The 16,592-nt window shown below is 50.8% G+C and overlaps 4 protein-coding genes across 6 annotated transcripts; 1 reads left to right on the forward strand and 3 right to left on the reverse strand.

Moving 5' to 3' along the window:
• Nucleotides 1–362: 362 nt before the first annotated feature.
• LIG4 lies at nucleotides 363–3,978 on the reverse strand. Of its 3 annotated transcripts, XM_046084731.1 has the most exons (7): nucleotides 3,815–3,978; nucleotides 1,622–3,735; nucleotides 1,437–1,568; nucleotides 1,255–1,384; nucleotides 1,100–1,205; nucleotides 634–1,048; nucleotides 363–565 (listed from the first exon to the last, which is right to left on the reverse strand). In XM_046084731.1, exons 1-7 carry the CDS (start codon nucleotides 3,874–3,876, stop codon nucleotides 525–527), a joined length of 3,000 nt encoding a protein of 999 aa, XP_045940694.1. In that variant the 5' UTR covers nucleotides 3,877–3,978; the 3' UTR covers nucleotides 363–524. The 3 variants fall into 3 exon arrangements, with proteins under 3 accessions (XP_045940694.1, XP_045940695.1, XP_045940696.1); XM_046084733.1 differs by having other exon boundaries at nucleotides 363–1,048; XM_046084732.1 differs by having other exon boundaries at nucleotides 1,100–1,384.
• A 397-nt stretch (nucleotides 3,979–4,375) lies between these two features.
• LDX57_003095 (putative C2H2 transcription factor) lies at nucleotides 4,376–7,250 on the reverse strand. Its single transcript, XM_046084734.1, has 4 exons — nucleotides 5,923–7,250; nucleotides 5,596–5,862; nucleotides 5,396–5,540; nucleotides 4,376–5,342 (listed from the first exon to the last, which is right to left on the reverse strand). Exons 1-4 carry the CDS (start codon nucleotides 7,234–7,236, stop codon nucleotides 4,402–4,404), a joined length of 2,667 nt encoding a protein of 888 aa, XP_045940697.1. The 5' UTR covers nucleotides 7,237–7,250; the 3' UTR covers nucleotides 4,376–4,401.
• A 3,135-nt stretch (nucleotides 7,251–10,385) lies between these two features.
• LDX57_003096 (uncharacterized protein) lies at nucleotides 10,386–11,555 on the forward strand (the record flags this gene model as incomplete). The annotated part of the gene is made up of 3 exons (XM_046084735.1): nucleotides 10,386–10,583; nucleotides 10,671–11,214; nucleotides 11,281–11,555. 3 exons carry the CDS (start codon nucleotides 10,386–10,388, stop codon nucleotides 11,553–11,555), a joined length of 1,017 nt encoding a protein of 338 aa, XP_045940698.1.
• A 1,765-nt stretch (nucleotides 11,556–13,320) lies between these two features.
• Nucleotides 13,321–14,751, reverse strand: LDX57_003097 (uncharacterized protein; the record flags this gene model as incomplete). The annotated part of the gene is made up of 1 exon (XM_046084736.1): nucleotides 13,321–14,751. One exon carries the CDS (start codon nucleotides 14,749–14,751, stop codon nucleotides 13,321–13,323), a length of 1,431 nt encoding a protein of 476 aa, XP_045940699.1.
• Between the last annotated feature and the right edge of the window lie 1,841 nt (nucleotides 14,752–16,592).

Consider the following 16,592-nt stretch of genomic DNA (forward strand, 5'->3'; position numbering starts at 1 on the left):
AGGCATGTACAATACTTAGTACCACGATGAATAGATAGACATTACAATATGTAGTATCCGGAAAACGACGGGTAGTCATTGCCCACCTACCGAAAGAAATAATCCCCATGACCCAGAGGAGTAAGCGATAGCCATGATAGCCCACGGAGTAGATCACACAGACTGTGACTCTGACACCCCCTCCCCGACACGACTCGCGGTCACCTAGGTAAGATACAACTCTAGGGTTTCTTTTTCTGGACGGTCCTGATGATTCTGGTCCCTGGTGGCATGGGACGCCGTATTTGGGCAGGGTTGCAGATGCTGATAAGGGATCGTAGACTGGCCTGTCATATCGGTGCTGATTGATTTATTTGAGGGGGTGGGGTGTGGGGTATGTTTGTATATTGTATTGTATAGGCAAGATTAACTAAACTATACTATACTACAGTACCTTACTATCAGGAGTAGGTGGTGATTGATTGATCGGGGTTTGACGTGGATATTCCTGATTTCTTCTTTTTGTTCTCTTTTCCCCGCTGGCCCTAGGTAGAGGAGGATGAGGGGGTCATACTAGGAGGAAACCCTGTAATCATTCAATGGGATTAGAAAGATCGTCGCCGGTGTGTATACTTCCAGAAGCCAATGACTTACTTTCTTCATCCAAAAGGGTGTGTTGCTTCCAGCTTTCTTCGATCCACTTGACCGTGACGACGTGAGGCAGTTTCGTGCGGTGCGTCGTCGCCAGTGATTCTCGAATCAGACGGATTTCTGAGGCCGGGGTAGTCGAGTCCACAATGATGTGTGTGATGGTCCGATCGTCGGAGGAGTCTGCAACGCTTGCGCCTGCAAATCTCGCTGTGCTTTTTGCCAGCTGGAGGCGATATGGATGACTCTCGTTATCTTGGTCGGTCGAGTGGAAGTGGAATATCAGGTTTTTGAATAGCCATCCGCACGGCATCTCCCATCCGGAATCCACACTTCCCTGGATGCTTTCGTGGAGCTTTTCTACGGCGTTGGTGTCTGTGGGGAGGTCGAATGCGTGGTCTTTGGTCATTTGTTCCAGGATCTAACGTCTTGTGAGCCCTTGGACATGTCGACTCGTTGGTTTGATATCTACCTCGCTAAGTTCTTCGCGATTTACATCGCGACAATAGCTATCATTGAATCGATCAACATTACCAGAAATTTCTTCTTGCTTCTCAGAGGTGGCGTGGAACATGTGTCTAGATATGATTTAGCAGATAGTCCGTCACGGTGAAGAGAAACACCAACCGCGGCTCTAGCGGAAGAAGGAAGTCCGGAAGTCCTGCATCAACCACACTTTGGTGGATGCAATCCAGGATCCACGATGGGCGGACTATATTGGTATTCTTTTTCTGCACGGCAGCTACCTTGACCGTTCCTGCTCAAGTGTCAGTCTGCTGCTGCGCTCTGGGACGTTATATTCTTCTTACTTCTATCCGCGACGCATATAGTGTTTGGAGCGGCGCTGTCTTTCTGAAAGAAACTGGCCCCGTTGGCCTTGACCAGCTGCTCCAACTCCGATTTGGTCTTCTTGTCCCGGGTATTTGAATCCGTCAGAATGTCTAGTCCCTGTTAGCGGAAAGCGACCAAAAAAGCAGATGGACACGCAACATACAAAAATTGAGCCCCTTGAAGACCTCTCCAGATGGCACGGCATACTTGGCTTCTGCCTCCTTCTCATCATACCCGGCAATGGCAATCGGCTTTTTAGTAGCTTTTTTGGTTCGCTTCCGCCGTGAATTGTCAACGTCAAACACCTTCTCCTGGTGTTCCTGTTCGACGTTGGATTTGAGATCCAGAAACTCTTGCACAGAAAGGGCACTCTTCCAGTCCTTGTCCATCCGCAGCTTTTTGAACCGAGGAAAACGCAGCGTCAGCCCGATTCGGAATTGATCACTGATGGAGACCGAGGCCGCTTTCACACACAGGACAACCGAGTCTTCCGGTTTGATCCACATATCAGGACGCTCATATTGAGCATCGCCGCCTGCTAACTCGATGTACGTCGTCGGCGGCTTTTTAGGATTCCAGTCGGTCCATTTGCCGCCCGTATGGTGCCGGATGTTGGCATAATCGGTGGCGTTGAACCCCCCGCCAACTTTACAGAACGAGTAGCACTTCGTCGGACTCGCGCCTTGGGATGAACTGGCCCCGTCGGCTCGTAACCCACACAGGAAGCTTGCGAGAGCACCGCCCCGATGGCCACTTCCGTAGTAACCCCCGATGACAACAAGATCCAGCGACTCTCCAAATTCGGTCATGTACTCCGGCTTGACTTTCATCCAGTCGTCGTGTCTTTCGTTCAGGCGATAGGGTGATCGGGGATTCTTGAGCACCAGGCCCTCAGAAGCTTCCGCGACGACTTTCCTGAGCGCTGTTTCAATTTCGGCCTTGCCGGTCGCTTCCTCGTAGGGGTGGATCTCAAACCTGCGATGGACAGGTTTGATACACTTCTGTAACGCATTACGACGGTCACGAAGCGTATACCGCGTTATGTCCCGTCCATTGAGATATAAAATATCGAAGATGCGGAACAGTGGCCGGGCTCCGTTCGAGAACGGATTCCTTTGCTCAGCCAACGCGGCTGTCTTGAGGGTGCCAAACGGCGCCGGCGCATCTTGCTCGGGATCCCAGGTGATCATCTCGCCGTCCAATATCACACTGTTGACACCGTCGGCAAATGCATCGGCCAGGTGTCTTGTCAAGGCCCCGTTCTCGTCGTGTATACCATTACCATAGAGATATGTGTAATCCTTCGCCTTTCTTGACCAGAAGCCGAATTTCCTTCCTCCCGGGACTGAACCGTCAGAGTCCATGTGCAACTGCATGCGCTCCCCATCAAGCTTTTCCTCAATCCAGAACACCGGATCCTCCTCGGTCGGCTTCATTCGACTGATCATCCGATCTAGCGAATGCATCTGGAATTGAGCCAGTTGTGGCTGGTAACACTGCATCAACGCAATGCCCCTATCTTCAGCGTCCAATCGTATATTGGGATCATGCAGTTCCCAACACACGCGCCGAAGACTGCTGGAGATACTGTACAGGTTCTCCGCATCCGGGTGCCAGACATTGAACAAGGTCCGCTCTGTCGCGCCGACCTTCATCTGCCGGAGAATGATACGGATCAACCACATGAGCTCTTCGGGGTTCATGCGGCGATAAAACTCCGCCAGGATCGGCTGCTGATCCTCCTCCTTGGACGCCGCCGAGAGCTGGTCCAGCCGTTCGTTCACCTCCTCGATCGTCATATTCCCGACCTCCGTCCGCATCGGCCGCTTCGAAATCACATCGTAGCATCGTCCCGCGAAATCGCCCGCCATGCTCGACGCGGTTGCCTGTCCCGGCAGTTTCCAATTCAGGAGATTAAACCCGTCCTCGGAGTTCTTGTCGATCTTCATGATCTTCACCAGCATCTTGCCGATCGCCTTCTCCTTGATCCCGTACATCGCTCGATCGCGGTCCTTGTCCGGAAGTACCAGCCGGAACGCAGGGTATATGTCATCGCCGACGTCCTTGCGCCACCGCGAGATAAACCGCTCGATGACATCGCGTCGTCGTTCCAGGGGGTTGAGGTTCGCCGCGGACTGGCCATGAGGGCCGGCTTTTCGACGCGGCCCCGCGGCCCCGGCGGGTTTCTTTTTGATCTCACTTAGAGGGTTGAACAGGGATTGGAAGAGCTCGTGGAATGGGAGCGTGGAGGCATGGTTTCGCGGTCGGTTGGGAAATCTATAATATAAATGAATTGCGCATGGTTAGTCAGTTGTTCGTCAGGAGGGTACTGGCAGTAACACAGCTGAGGAATTACTTTTCATCCAGGTCGGGCTCATGTTTGGTGTCATCGCGCTCCATCACTTCGTCCGAATCCATTTATACTGAAGGTCACCCCTGGAGAACAGGCAATCGAGTATTGAGAGGCGGGTCAATCATATCAGTGAGAGACCCAGAACAAGACTCGATGGGCGATATGCGATATTTGTACTCGGTGGCTTCAAGATGCGCAACACTAGGCTGCAGCAGGCATCGATAAGATAGCGGCCGGCCATGTGACATCACTCCGCCCTTTTGGGAATGGCGCCTTGAAGATCCATTAGATAGACGGTGTACTCCGTGAAGAAGGAACAGTTTACTCTGCACTTAATTATTGGTTGTTGTGGTCTATGCACGCTCGGATAGTTCCGCTCTTTCTTATTCTTTCTTTCTGTGTGCGCTTGCTCTATACTTATGCTTGCTACTATGCTTGCTCTATGCGTGTATTCTCTCTACATGTATGCATACTCTATACGTGCACTTGTTCTAGGCGTGCGCTTGGTTTACCATATTAAGTATGGTCCAAAATGCTTGTGAAGTATATATGAACAACATAAAATCAGTAATAAACATTAGGTCTATTCACTAATTTACCACGCTGGCCTGCTGTGACATCGCCTCGGCGAGTTTGGCCAATGTCACCATGAATTGCTTTGATATCCCCCACGAATTGATGCCCGCAAGAATCGCGCACCCGGCCCGCAAGATCCTCTTCGGTCCATCAGGACCGCAAATATCCCCCACGCCAGTAATGTTTCCTCTCATGACCTGGCCCTCACGAACGAACATTTGAACCAATTCGTCGTCGCAAGGGCGATCCAGCTGAACGGAATTCGGCTCGTTAGACGGTCTGCGCATCGATCCGGCATAAGAGCCACCTGCTTCAGGCCACACCTGGGGATGACAGAGTCCGTAGGCCCAGAGAGTGAGGATCGCAAGGAAGGCGGCCACAGGCTCGTGGAACGCATTAGTCGAATATCTTTGGATATGCCACAGAGATGTACCCGCATGGATAACCGCAAGGCGCGCTTTGTATTGGTCGTGCTTGATCCACCGCTGTATGTAATGCCACTCAATTGCTTGTTGCCTCTCATTCCAGTGAACCTTTCCCGTCGCTAGGGAGGTGGCCAAGGATCGTATTTCATGAAAGGGAGCGAGGAGCACAATCCGGGCTTCATGAAGGTGCAGAACGGTCGGATGCTCAAATCCTCCTGCCTTGGCGGTAATACTGTTTGCCGTCCAATGAAGGATGTCTAGGCAGTCGCAGGCACTATTCCGCCACTTTGAATACGAAGGGATGCCCGGGAGCCACACAGATCCCGTTGGAATTGCCGCTTCTCGCGATTGTTTCTTTGCGGTCGGGTTCCAGAATGACAAGGGGCGACGGAAGTAGTCACCAACCTCCCACATTCGATGATAGAGTGCGTGGATCAGGAGAATGTGACTGAACTCTCCCATACTAGGGACCAGTCTCTTTTCAATGTACATTATTAGGACGGCATCGTAGAGGGAAAAGCTTCCTCGACCTGGACGAACAAACAATTAGATAAACATTGTGGCACCAGGGCAATGTACATACCCAAAGCCTTATCATACATCTGTTTCCAGATTCCGGCCGATTTCGCTTGCCAAAGGCTTTCATGCGAGGGAAGGGGAGCTAGGCCATCGTCCAAAGAAAGTGATGGACGGGCGTCAAAATGGTACGTGAGTGTACAGTCCAAAAGCTGTGGTATGTTAGGACCTCGCGGTGGTTTGGCGGGTATCATGGATCACTCCTACCCAGATAGAGTAGCCTGTCCGTCTTTTCAACTCATCCTCAATCCAAATAGCCCATTGCTGCTCCACGGGGTCCCCCATTGAGAAGAGTCCCGACTGGGTCGAGGAACTCAATAACTCCTCCTTAGTTGCGAGATCAACTAAACTCCCGAAGTTACTAAGTGCGGTTCGTCTGGCACGTTCATTACTGCCGTGAAGCAATCCAATATGGTTGAGTGTTGATGCTTGAATAAGCCAAAAAGGAGTCTGGTTGGCGCAGCTTTTCTCCTTCTACCATGTGAATCGTTAGCTATCATGTGATTACTGCATATCGCATTGCGAGAGTCCTACCTCCACGGTGATTGCTCGCCGGAGAAATTCATGAAATGCTGCACTAGACGCCTCTTGTACAGCCGAGTCCGCAAGATGGCATCCTATTGCCGACACTGCTAGGGTCAGTAGCCAATGGCATTTGTTCGGATCGAAAGTAGGGGCGTGAAGAATAGGATACACTGGATGGAAAGAATCAAAGTATTGTTGAATGAAGATGGAGAGCTCATTCGAGGCAGGAAATCGCTCAGACTCGAATTTTTGGTACAGAATATTCTTTGAGCAACACAGTTCTGTGAAACACCCACGAATGTTATCGTATGTGGAGGGTTCGATCAGATAATCAGAAACAGCAGGTTCGACGGCAGAGAAGATATCCGTTTCTTCGAGCACAGGGAAAGAAAACCCCAGTGCATCTCCAGTCTGCTGTGATCGAGTTATGATGTCGGCAAGCTCCGCATCATGTACATCCCAGGAATCCTGTCTCCGCCTGTACTTTGACAGCCTAGCGCCATCATCATCTATGTGGCGATCTGCCAAGCGCTTGGTGGCACTGGACTCCAAGTTTGATGGTGTTGATGATATAGATGTTGATAGTGAAGACGAATGACCGGTATCCTGTCTAAAGTTTTCACTGTTTGCCATGACTGGTCTTAGGGGTACATTTCTCATCGGTGATTGGGTGACATTCTCAGGTAGGGCTGAGCTGTTATTCAGGTTGATGCCGGGAGGTGGCCATGGCGTTCGACCCCAAGGGTTATCGAGGCCCGCCGATTGCAACGAATGCGATGACGCAGCGGGCCTTTCATTGGGAGTATCTTGCAGCAAATCACTTGGTAGCCAATTAATTGTAGAAAACATTGACTGGTCCAGGAAAGAGGGCGCGAAGCCCAGCGGTACCTGCGAACTGGTACCTGCTGCCGTGATATCCACATGGGGCGTGGAGCTTGTCACTCCCGACGGAAAACTGCCCATGTGAGAGCTGGGTGGTAGCCTATGACCATCCGAAAGTGTACTTCGATCTTCTGATATGGGTAACTGTGGGTATGCGCGCTGGACCTCGAGCGCGGGGTACGACTGTAAGGAAAAGCGGCGGCCGTCTGCTGATTCACTCGCCAGGCTCAGGCTTTCGGCATGAGAAGGTCTCCGGGTATTTTGGATGTCGTTTTGCTGTATTCTGGAAAAGCCATATGAGTTGCGTTCGGCCGGTACACTGGAGGACGGGCTGGGGCCATTTATATTTGGAAGTTGCAGTTGAAACTGACCGACCTGGTACTCGGGAGGTCGATGTGAAGAGCTCGGTCCAGTCTGGCTGTGAGAAACATCTTCTTCCATCCTCGAAGGTGCGGCGTTGAAAGCATGTATTGATGAACGGCTGTCCTTGTCCAGGGCCCCATCGGCGGGCGCATCCTTCCGCGCCTTTACCTTAGACCGCCTCTCCGTTGGATACTGACATTCGAGAGATCGGTTTTCGCAACGGACACACGGGGAGCCCCCGCTACAACGAACTCTTGCTACCGCACATTTGAAACATGCTCGAAAAGTCTTGACTGTGATCCGATGCGTACGGTCCTTTCCACCGTCGGTACCCAAGGTATGGTGGCTCAATTCATGGCGGTGAAGAGTGTCACTGGGGCGTCCGAAGAACTGTCAGGTCAACCGGTCAATTGATGATTCAGAAAGGAGTCATACGTTCGCGAAAAGTGCCGGCCGCATTGCGCGCATTCGAAAGGCTTCTCTTTGGTGTGACTACGAAAGTGTCGCTTCAGGTGCTCGGGCCGCCTGAAGGTACTCTGACAGATTGAGCACTTCGTTTGACCGGTGGAGACCGAATTAGGCTGTGCGTCACGGTCATCGTCGGTAGGGCCCTCAGGATGTGTCTCATCGGCTTCATGGCGGCTTGCAACTTCTATATGAATGTCGCGGTTAATTTCGACGCCCCCCAGAGCTTTGCCTTTTTACTGCGCTTTCCCCCTGTAGAACAGAACACAGGGATCTAGTTTGTAATCATACCTAAGCCCGCATCGCTCCTCTCCGGCGACATGGCGTCTCATGGACGATCGATTCTGGGGATGTTGGACAGAGGAAGTTGGCATGGCAGCGAGAATCGCATGAGGAAAGGAAAAAGGGACAGAAAGGGAAAATCCCTGCCAGAGCTCGAGAAGTATATCACGATCGGATGTGTAGCACGATCATCATGATGATTAGAGTATTAGTATCGTCGACATGGCCACGTAGAATCCTTCCGACATTTCAAGCATTCGACAGGATGCAAGGAGGAATAAGGAGGCGCAGCGGGAGGCAGCAAAGCAACGGGAAGAGCAAAGTTTGTCACGCCAGACGGAGAAGTGGCTCGCTAGTTGATGGGGACGACCCATCTGTGACTGTCTCGGTCGAGCAGGAACAACTCCATGAACAGGAAGCGGGGGAAACAGGCCGGTTTGGCCCTTGGCCGGGGGACCACGAGGCTAGTCCTTAGTGGCCTTAGTGCCTAAAAGACTGTCTAAAGAAGGCCCGGGGAAGCCCGACTGATTGGCCAATGCGCCGGGGCAGGTTCCATGACGAAAAGGCCTCTGTGTAGTTGTTCGGGTAATTCGCCAGGCCGGCTTTAGCGAGCGATATTAGATTATATTTGCTCCGAGGTTAGATGCAGGTAATCTATTCTGCTGCGAAATAAATTGCATCTGACTGCCGTGAATTATTCCCCCTGTTTTTCTGTATCTTCTCTCTCTTTTTTTCCCCCCTTTCTTCTTGATTGTTGAAGGAACGGGGAAACAGTAGTAGTAAGGACGGATAGAGGTCGGCTAAATATACACGTTCGGGACTGCCTAAGCTTTAAGGCAGGTCAGGCGACCCTCTTGCCACGGCGTCCTGCGAAGTCTATTTAGTATCTATATAGTAACGTTCGACAATAACTGCCACGCATGTCGGTAGTTCAAGATCAACAAGTCCCTCGTCAAGGGTACTCGGACATGTCTCATGAAACTTGCAGTTTGGAAACGAACCGACAGGGATCGTGATAGCCGACGCAGAATGACGAGCTACTGCAGGCCCTTTGCGATCGGCCTGCTGCATCTCTGCGGTTTCGCGCATCGTCGGACAGGAACGGGTATGCGAATCGGAACTGTCGTGCACTGTCGAACGAGCCTAGGGGCCCTGCTGTAGTAGGTATCGATTGATGATCCGTGAATTCTTGATTCGGTACATCACAGTCTGTCGCCATTTATGGTCCCGATCTTTCAGCTACCGAAGAAGAGTCCTTGGACCTTTGAATCTCCAAGAAAAAAGAGTAATACCGAGCTGCATAATTCATTTCGAAAAAAGAGACAAAACCACAGAGAAATGCAGGCTGAAAGATCAATCTTCTAAGTTGGAGCCCCTGGAAGAACTGGCAACCTAGGATGAAGTTGAAGAAATCCTAAGGATTCATCGTGCAGACCACGCTACGCATAAATCAGGGAAAACTGATTCAGGGGCTCGAAAAACCGGTAGATCATGTCAAAATCTCGGCCACGGGTCAACTGCAATAAGGCAATCAATTGCACAGTTCAGCTCGAGGCGTATTAATAACTCGGACTAGATCCGGTGCAGCGCTCCAAAGGGGCCAAATTGTGGGGATGAATAAGGAAAGGAATCATCTAATAGACCACCACACAGGTCACAATGAGCAGGAAATAAATCTTAGGTGAGACTAGACTTTTAGACTTTGAAGTTTCAACAAGGGGATGGCAGTATCCAAGACAAGGCACCATGAAATCTCAAGGCCAGAAACATGATACCGCACCGGCTGCAAGGAACGGGCGTTGTAGGCTGAGAAGGCTGATCACTAAAACCTCCCACGACCCGCATACACGAGTTGTCAAGGGGCCTAAACTGAAGCCTAAACTGAAAGTCGATACTGATCGGCAGGGTCAGTCGCTGGATTGGATTTGAGGAAATTGTCGCCTGTACACCGTACGTTTTACTGGTCTTTTGCTTTCTCTTTCTCCTTTATTATATCCATCTTTTTCTCTTGATTTTGGCAAGGCTGAAACTACTAAGCACCGTAGACGATGTCGTCTCCATATTTACTGGATGTTTCATCCTGTGCCAAGTCTCAATCTCCAGTCGGAATCGGTAGCCAGCTGGGAAACCATTCTATATTGGCGGACCGTTATCCTTCGGTGGGGGCTCAAATGAATCTAGATGTCTGTGTGCCTTCCCGACCGTCAGGAGATGGACAGCCAAGGTCTTTAGCTGCTGACTTTGGGGGCCTTTCCAGAAGTCAATCATTCCAGAGGAATACCCACAGGGCCGCAGTCAGAGTTGTGATCCATAGCGTGAAGAGTAAACAGGCTTTATAAGGGAGTCTGGATCCTCATATTCTCGATGAAAAAATCAAATTTTCTAATACACACAGATAATCGACCTAGTAACCGATCCTGAAGTTACTGAGGTAGTCCCACAAGTCTTCTGTTTCATCTCTTCACAGCATCTAGACTACGATGCTTTCCATATTGCCTCTTCTGCTTTTGGGAGGCCTCCTCCCGGCCGTCAACGGTCAGAACTCCGATAAGGAGGTGCTGGCGCATTTTGCAACCACGGGATGGTGTTACGTTTATGTCGACGGTGGACCCCTTGACAAGTCTGTTCAACCGTGCAAGACATGGTGCCCCGAGCATGAGGACAACGAGGGGATGGGTGTAAGTCCCGCTTCAATCCCTCTATCCTAACGCGTCGAAGGACACCGTTCTACCCAACACGATGGTGACTGACTGATTCAACCACAGTGCCGCACGCCCGTGACGAACTGGGACGACGTAGACCCAACACTCTTCGGCCACGACGACGACGGTAACAAATACTTCCCGGGCGACTGTCTCTGCGGAAACCCCCAGGACTATCTACCTCTTATCGAGCCGGTGCTGGAGGGCCTTTCGCGCTTGGACAACATTATCTGCGCTGTCTTCTTGTCGAGTCTCGAGACGATTGCCGAGATCGGTATCAATGCTGTGCCTGGCGGTCAAGCGATCAATGGTGTCAGAAGGGCCGTCGAGGGCGCCAAAACCTTCGTCGATAATTCGTTGGACGCGGCCTCTTTCTTCGATAACTGGGTCGGAGAGGCATGTGACGTCCCCGACTGGAACTTCGACCTGATGGGTTCGATTTTCGGCAAATTGAACGATGCCACGGATGACATGGGAACCAGCAAGGGGTGCTTCCAGAAGAAGAAGAGTCTTTGCAAGGAGAGACGCAGCAATCCCAAGAAGGACGACAAGAAGGACGACAAGAAGGATGATGATAAGAAGGATGACGACAAGTGCAAGCGCGACGGTAAGTCCTGCTTCGAAAACCATCGATATGTCGAGAATTCTAACTGACTCGTCCACTCTATCACAGACAAGGATTGCAAGAAGACCACGGAGGCTGCTCCCACCTCTACTAAAGACAGCAACAGTACCACTAAGAAGGATGAGAGCACCACCACGTCCTCTACTTCGACCAAAGACGACACCAGCAGCACCAGCACCACTTCGAAGAAGACCCGTCGCCCTAAAACCAGGACGACGCCGTCTCTTCCAGTGGCCCCTACGTCTACCCCAGCCATCTACAATCCCACGCCGACTCCCGATGCCACTCCTTCATCAGCTCCGGTCATTCCCCGGGCATTCTAGATTATCCGGATGCTCGCTAGATATGCTTGGCTCGGTTATGTTACGTTCTGTTATGTTACGTTCTGTATATATAGTATAACTTGGGGATTGGTGTCTGGGTGTACCGTACATACATTTCTAATATTCTATTCAGCAATGAATCAACGAGCCTTCTTTCTCTAAAGTCTTAGACTCCCGTGATGATCTCATTTGTTGTCAGAGAGAAACCGTATATATGGATTGTTCGCCAAATTGTTCAATAAAAAAAATACTGTATAGTTAAATAGAATACTCTTCTCTTCTATAGTTGTATATGTACACTTCTATAGTCGTCCGGGTATCCGCATGAGGAGAGAACGAGAGGATATGTTGATAGTCGTTGGAAAAGAGATCATACTGTGACCGAATGCGTCCAAACAGCTGAAAAAATTGTGGGTTCATATCTACGTTCAGTTTGGTTGTCAAGCGTGCTCCTAATAGTTACCTAGTACCCAAGCTGTAGAAACACGAGGTAAAAGTTCAGTATAGACATAGGGAAAGATTACGTTGCTGAGATTGCCTGCGAAGTTATCACGATAAAGTACAGCAATTGCCGAGGAAAGAGGACATAAAGAGATGGATGACTTGGTTGTATAACCTGTCTCCAAGTGATGTCTAGCTGAATTGCCTGATCATTCAGAGGGCTCTTGTCTGCTCTTCTTCCTCGCTTGCGGTATGACATTCCCCTGATCGTCAGTGTACATCATAGGAGATTTAATTTGGAAAGTAACAGATCGTCGAGGTCTCCTCTCGATTTCCTCTTTCCTCCTCTTTGGCAGCCTACCCCTGGCACCTCAGAATTCCTACAAAATATGCCTGTATATTTCATGAAGACTCATGGGAAAATGGCTAAGATGCACACAATTTCTGTGCTTTATCAACCTTGACAGTTTGGCCGAGTGGTTAAGGCGCGCGCCTGCGTACGTTTCCCTTCGAAATATCCATTGCTCGTCCGTCACTAACCTCATCACAGTATTGACTAGTATACTGTTTACTTCAAAAGTCAGCGCGTACTTTCGAGTGCGCAGGTTCGAATCCTGCAGCTGTCGTTAACCAATTTTTTTTGAGAGGGGGGCAGGAGGGGTAACTAAAAAGGCTAGTTACTGCTGTTTGTCTTTGCGCAATAAACGGAGATGCAAGCTTGGTTTATCGGGACACTGAATTCCCACACTATCCAATCAATTCATTCCTTTTGAAAGGCCCATATATGCCTACCCGATTGTTTACAGTTATCTGCTGGCTATACTCCGTATCCAGGCGATATTGCTGTATTGTAGAGCGGTCTTCCCAGAAAGTTCTTGTGTACATGAAAGAACGACCATAAAGGACTAGATCGATGGTGTTCTGAGTTGCCCCGGGCGGAAGAGGAAAGGATGAAGGGTCTGTAATCATGACGATGTATTGCATTGTTGTTGCTTGGCAGTGCCCCCTGGCCGCTAGTAAGATAGGTGATGTAAGGAAGCAATAAAGAAGAATGTTTCCAACTCCCATGGATGTTCCTCTTGCAGTTCCCCGAAAATAACGCCTTGCGCCCGCTTCTCTTGGCTCTTCTATGCTTGGGACCAGTTAAATGAAAAGAAAAGAAAAAAGAACAAGGACCAAATATGTACAGAAGATAGAACAGAAAGAAGAAGAAAAAGCAAAAGACAATTTGAAAAAGTTAGAATAAGGGGCCGAAGAAAGAGATCGTAAAAAGAAGACAAAAGTCGGGTTCCCACGAAAAAAGAATTGTTCCAGGGAACCGTGTTTAGACTGCAGAAATCCCGACCCATCTAGACGGAATAGAATTCTCTTCTATTTTTTCGTAGTCATCGTAAGGCGTGAAACGGGTCTGGTGTCCCTTCCGAGGCGGAAGGCACCCGCGAGCCCGAGTCGGGATGTCATCCCGGAGCTTGCCGCTGCGTCGCATGTTCATTTCTAGGACGACCATGCGCAGAAAATCGCTGTTCTCTCGGGGCTCACGCTGACGTGTCATCGGGGGAACCTCTGGATCGAACGGATGGAATTGTCGGTCGCGACCCTCCGAGCCAATGAGATGAAAACCGCTCTTCCGGCTGCCTCGTTTGCTGGAACGATGATACGTCTGCATCTGAACGGAGACGGGGCAGTTTCGGGGATCAAGCGATTCATGCGGGTGGTCGTGATAGGCATACATCTCCGCAGGCGAGGCGGTGATCGGGTTGAGGTAGCGTCGTAGTGCCGGCGGCGGCGGCTCCTTCATGGGCGGAGGCCGACGGTCGTCCGTCATCTCAGGGGTAATCGTAAATAAGGATCGTGTCAGGAAGTCGTCGGGTTGGACCGACGGCGAGGCGAAGGTGGACACTGTTTGGGCCGCAGATTTAATGGCCCGCAGCGAAGCCGTTAGGTTCGACTTGAATGTAGATCCGAAGCGTGGAAATGACCGGGATGAGGGCGTTGGAGACTTTGAGCAGCTCGAATCCGCAGACGTCAACTGCGGTTCAACGATGGCCTCCTCGATTTCAGAAGGCTCGTTATCTAGTAAAGGATGGTCAAATGCGCAATCCTCGCATTGCGACCAGTGACGATATCGTCGCTCCGAGGGACTGCGCGAAGGAGTGAGTGACAGCGAGTAGCTTGACGGCGACTCTATGTCATGATCTAGCGTCGGAGTGGATTCGAGAGATAGAGAGCGACCAGAGAATGACGGCGTCTCGCTGCCACAGTCGCTTTCTATCGATCGATCATTCTCGTCGGGAGGGCTGAGGAGGAGGTCGAGCGCGGTGTTCCCATTCTCCTCCACCCCGTCCATCAACAATCGGCTGAAATCCTGCACATGGTCGCCTCGGGGTAATTTGCGAGACTCCCGGGTCGATGACGACCACTTGCGTCGGGGAACTGGGATCGCCGTGGCTTCCAGAATCGAGGCGAGCGACGAAGGTCTGCGGACTGTCTTTGAGTTTCTAGGAGTCCGCGGGGGTTTGTTGCCCGTCTCAGGACGTGCCAATGCGGTGCGAGGAGCGCGTTTGGGAGGGATGATAACCGGGCTGGTCTGCATCGCTTCCGACGCTTCCTTATCGGGAAAATCGAGACCGGAGACGCCTGGGAGGGTGACGAAGTCCGCGGCGGACTTGGACGAGGGTTGATTTCGCTTGCCATGCTTCCAGGAAGGATTCGACGGCGGCACGGAGGTGAAAAGAAAAGCCCTAGGAAGCATCATCTTTACAGAATGTGATCATAATACGGTATGCTGCCGGTCGTGGTAGAGGGAGTAGTCGTAGTAGTCGTGATAGTAGCACTGATAAGACGGCCTAGGCCTGATGAGGCACTCTGATCAAGGGTCTGGACGAGATACATGGATGGTAAAGAGAGCGAAGAAGAGAGAAGAAGACGTCTTAGACGGAAGACTTCCCCCGGGGAGGAAACGGAATAAATAAGCAATAGATGATGGAGCAGATGTGTTGGCAGTCGATCCCAGACCAGCGGAAGCCCAAAGAGGACCCAATGCGGGAAGCCGCCCGGATGCGTATGCAGGCACGCGAGTCGGCGGATAAAGGATAACTAACTAGTAATGGACGGGATAACGGACAACGGGGATCAAGGAAAAAAGGAAGAGGGAGCGTGAGGAGAAGAGTAGAAGAAGGAAAAGAAGAAAGGAACCAAGAACGAAGGTCAGGCGGGAGGGGGGCGAAGAATGACCTCAAGAGTTGTAAAGTTGGGTGGGAGGATTGGGAAAGGAAGGAAAGCTAAAAGCGTCGATAAGAAAAGGAAGACGAATAAGATAATAATAATAATTTTACGATAAATTGGGTCCCGGCATCAATCAGGAATGACAGGCGGTGTACGACGGAGGACGGCGTGGCTGGGAGGCGGTCAGCTCCGTCCTTACGGTGTAGGTAAGGGCTCTTCGTTTATCGCGGGCAGTACAATGCCTTACCTCACTTACCTTCTTGGGTTGGGTAACAATGGGCAGGAACAGTAGGCGGTGGAAGAGGGACCCATCCGGCATTATCAATCGCTGGCCGAGTTTTGTCTTCACTTCCATGGATTTGTGTCGGAAAAAGCGGTAACGGAATTTCTCTTTGATAAGTTTGCCCTATTCCTCTAGTGTTAGGGTTTACCTCTGTACACAGCACTTTGTACAAGGTCAAGCATACATGAGTGTCCATTTTACAGAGTACGGAGTAGAACTGTTGGTTCTAACCCAAACAATCAACTAGTTAGTTAGTACTCTTCAGAAGTAGACCCTTCTGTTTGTCAAGTGGATGGAGTGGAGTGATAATGCAGCTTGTCCGAGGTGCGTTGGATAGTTTGAATCCAACCTATCATTTCTCAGACCAAACTATGTTGTCCTTCCAGATACCTGTGTGTATGATATGTAGAGCCCGGAATCATGAATAATTCCCTATAATATCATAAGAATGACTCCGTACTTGTCCTCAGGCGCCGTCGCTTAGTCAGCCACACTGGGCGGTTCTCGCCCGCGGGAGATTTGTCTTCCAACCAAAATAACCCACCGGAAAGGTGCTGCCAGCCTGCCAGGAGATCTTCAAAGTTTACCCCAGTGTACCTACAGCTTGCTGTATGCTGGGCTTCGTGCTTTAGATTGCCTCGTCACCGTTGCCCAATCACCGGCCTGATAATCCGGCTTCTTATCGCCTTCTGGCCCGCGCTGAACGGCTCCTCGCCATTCCTCTATCATCATCAGCGGCTCCCCCCGCCTCCACTTAGCGGGTCATCGAAGTTCTGGGGAACAGGTTTGATATTCGATTCCGATCCCATTCGCTGGTTCATGCTCGTAGCCTGTCCAAGCATTGAGGTTTAGTGACTCCGTCGTCCTCTCATGTATGCGTTCTATGCAACTGTGTCAGTAATGACCCCCCCGGCTGCCCCTCCCTATAGCCGCCGTGCGCCCCAGTAACTAATGTGCCTGTCATCATCTTAGACCCAATGCAGTCGATATCGTAGTCTATGCGTCGTCTCGCGCCTACTTGTCGCAAAAAAGTCGCCGCGGGCTTTCGTTCAACTCATTCGCTCGGGCGCTTTCCCCATAAGCATGCT

The sequence above is a fragment of the Aspergillus melleus genome (genome assembly GCF_016097325.1).
Source record: "Aspergillus melleus strain CBS 546.65 chromosome Unknown contig2, whole genome shotgun sequence".
Lineage (NCBI taxonomy): Eukaryota > Fungi > Ascomycota > Eurotiomycetes > Eurotiales > Aspergillaceae > Aspergillus > Aspergillus melleus.